Consider the following 2,620-nt stretch of genomic DNA (forward strand, 5'->3'; position numbering starts at 1 on the left):
TCGAATGATCAAAATTGGTTCTTCTCTCAATAATGACAAAATGTCCCGAATGACCTCTCTCCTCAAGGAATTCGAGGAAGTTTTTGCCTGGTCCTACAAAGATATGCCCGGCATTGACCCAAAAATTGTGCAACATAGGCTACCTATGTATCCAGACACTCGCCCTGTCAAACAGAAGCCAAGGAGGATGCGGCCGGAATGGAGTGAGAAAATCAGGGAGGAAGTCATCAAATAATGGAATACAGGATTCCTCCAAGTGACTCAATACCCTCAATGGTTGTCCAATATTGTCCCAGTTCCCAAGAAAGATAGGAAAGTCAGAATGTGTGTTGATTTCTGTGACCTAAACAAGGTCAGCCCTAAGGATGATTTTCCACTACCCCACATCGACATATTGGTCGACAACACTGTAGGCCATGCTTTACTATCCTTCATGGATGGTTGTTTAGGCTACAATCAATTCAGCATGTGTCCAAAGGATAGAGAAAAAACGACATTCATCACACTGTGGGGGAAGTTTTGCAACAAGGTGATGCCTTTTGGATTGAAGAATGCTAGGGCATCATACCAAAGAGCAGCCATGGCTATACTACATGACATAATATACAAAGAAGTGGAGGTATATGTCGATGATATGATAGTCAAATCCATTGATCAGCAAGGTCATTTTGTAGCTCTAAGAAAATTCTTTAAAAGAATAAAAGAATACAAGCTAAGGTTGAACCCCCAGAAGTGTGTCTTCAGAGCAAAAGCATGAAAGCGACTGGGATTCCATGTTAGTGAAAGAGGGATAGAGTGGATCCTGACAAAATAAAGGCCATTACAAAAATACCATTGCCAAGAACGGAGAAAGAAGTACGAGGATTTTTAGGCTGCATCCAATATATCAGTAGGATCATATCTCGTTTAACCGCGACATGTGAACCCATCTTCAAACTTCTAAGGAAGAAAGAACCAAAAAATGGAATGATGAATGTCAGGGTGCCTTCATGAAAATCAAAGAGTATTTGCTCTGTCCCCCTGTACTAATCCCTCTAGTACTGGGTGTGCCCTTACTTTTGTATCTGTCAGTAGGGGAAGCATCGATTGGATCGATGATGGCGCAGATTGATAAGAGAGATGGATAAGAACATGCAATTTACTACCTATGCAGAAAACTGCTAGAATAAGAAACTCGCTATACTCTAGTAGAAAAAACATACACTTCTCTGGTTTGGGTAACTAAAAGGTTGAGACATTACATGATATCACATCCAGTTAAACTTGTCTCAAGGATGGATCCAATCAAATACCTCTTTGAAAAACCAGCATTTACCGAAAGGATGGCCAGATGGTTATTGTTACTGTCAGAGTTTGACATAACCTATGTCAATCAAAAGTCTGTAAAGGGGCAAGCAATCTCAAACCATTTGGCAGAATTCCCTATAAAGACTGATCCACAACCAACGGAGGATTCCTTCCCAGATGAAGATTTGCACTATATAGAAGAAGGTCAAAATGAAGAATGGCAATTACATTTTGACGGAACTGCAAATCAAAAAAGGTTTGGGGTAGGAGTATTACTCGTAACTCCAGAGGACTTTTACCTACCCATGGCATTCCGCTTGAAGTTCAGTTACACTAATAACATTGTGGAATATGAAGCTTGTGTCATTGGTCTAGAAATGGCCTTATCGGTGGGAGTAAAAAAGATCAAAGTCTTTGGAGATTCTTCGATCATGATTTGTCAAACTCAAGGGAAGTGGAGGACAAGGGACAAGAAGTTAAAGCCCTACCAGGTATATTTGGAGCAATTGGCCAAAGGCTTCAAAGAAATCTCTTTCGAATACCTACCTAGAGATAGCAATCGGTTTGCGGATGCCTTGGCTACTTTAGCCTCCATGGTAGAATGCGATCCTAGGGATAGGATTCGGCCCTTTCTGATAGAAAGGACTAGCCCAACATACGGAGAGCCGGTCAATGTGCTCACCGAGGATGGAAGACCCTGGAACGCCCCAATAGTTGATTATATTAGAGAAAGGAGGTACCCTAAACATTTCACAGAAAAGTAAAAAAATGCATCTGCAAAAATATACTACTCAATTCATCCTCCAAGGAAGCCTATTGTATAAAAGATCTTATGACGACATCCAACTATTATGTGTAGATGAGGAGCAAGCTCAAACCATTATGAAGGAAATCCACCAAGGGATCTGCGGACCGCACATGAATGCAAAAATGCTTGCCAAAATGATCCTCAGAATGGGATATTATTGGGCAACGATAGAATCTGATTGCGCCACCTTTGTAAGGAGGTGCCATCAATGGCAGGTATTTGCCAACATTATCCATATTCCTCCAACAGAGTTGCATTCGTTGAACATCCCTTAGCCATTTTTTACTTGGGGAATCAATTTATTTGGAAAAATAACCCCAAAGGCCTCCAATGGACATGAATTTATATTGGTCGCCATCGACTATTTTACAAAGTGAGTGGAGGCTCAATCTTACGCAGTCTTGACTGCTGCCAAGGTGGCAAAGTTCATAAAAGAAAACATCATTTTGAGGTATGGCATACCTCAATAATTGATTTCAGATCAAGGCATGCACTTCCGAGGAAAGGTGGAAGAACTCTATATCA

General features: G+C 41.0%; 1 protein-coding gene across 1 annotated transcript; it reads left to right on the top strand.

Annotated features, from left to right (window-relative positions):
- The first annotated feature begins 1,322 nt into the window (after positions 1-1,322).
- LOC122672293 lies at positions 1,323-2,051 on the top strand. Its single transcript, XM_043869787.1, has one exon. The coding sequence runs from the start codon at positions 1,323-1,325 to the stop codon at positions 2,049-2,051; it is 729 nt and encodes a 242-aa protein (XP_043725722.1).
- Positions 2,052-2,620: the final 569 nt, after the last annotated feature.

The sequence above is a fragment of the Telopea speciosissima genome, chromosome 8, assembly GCF_018873765.1.
Source record: "Telopea speciosissima isolate NSW1024214 ecotype Mountain lineage chromosome 8, Tspe_v1, whole genome shotgun sequence".
NCBI classification, from domain to species: domain Eukaryota; kingdom Viridiplantae; phylum Streptophyta; class Magnoliopsida; order Proteales; family Proteaceae; genus Telopea; species Telopea speciosissima.

What these genes read in the sequence shown, in the direction of transcription:
- LOC122672293 (XM_043869787.1), top strand. Translation starts at nt 1,323, where the DNA reads ATGGCCAGATGGTTATTGTTACTGTCAGAGTTTGACATAACCTATGTC.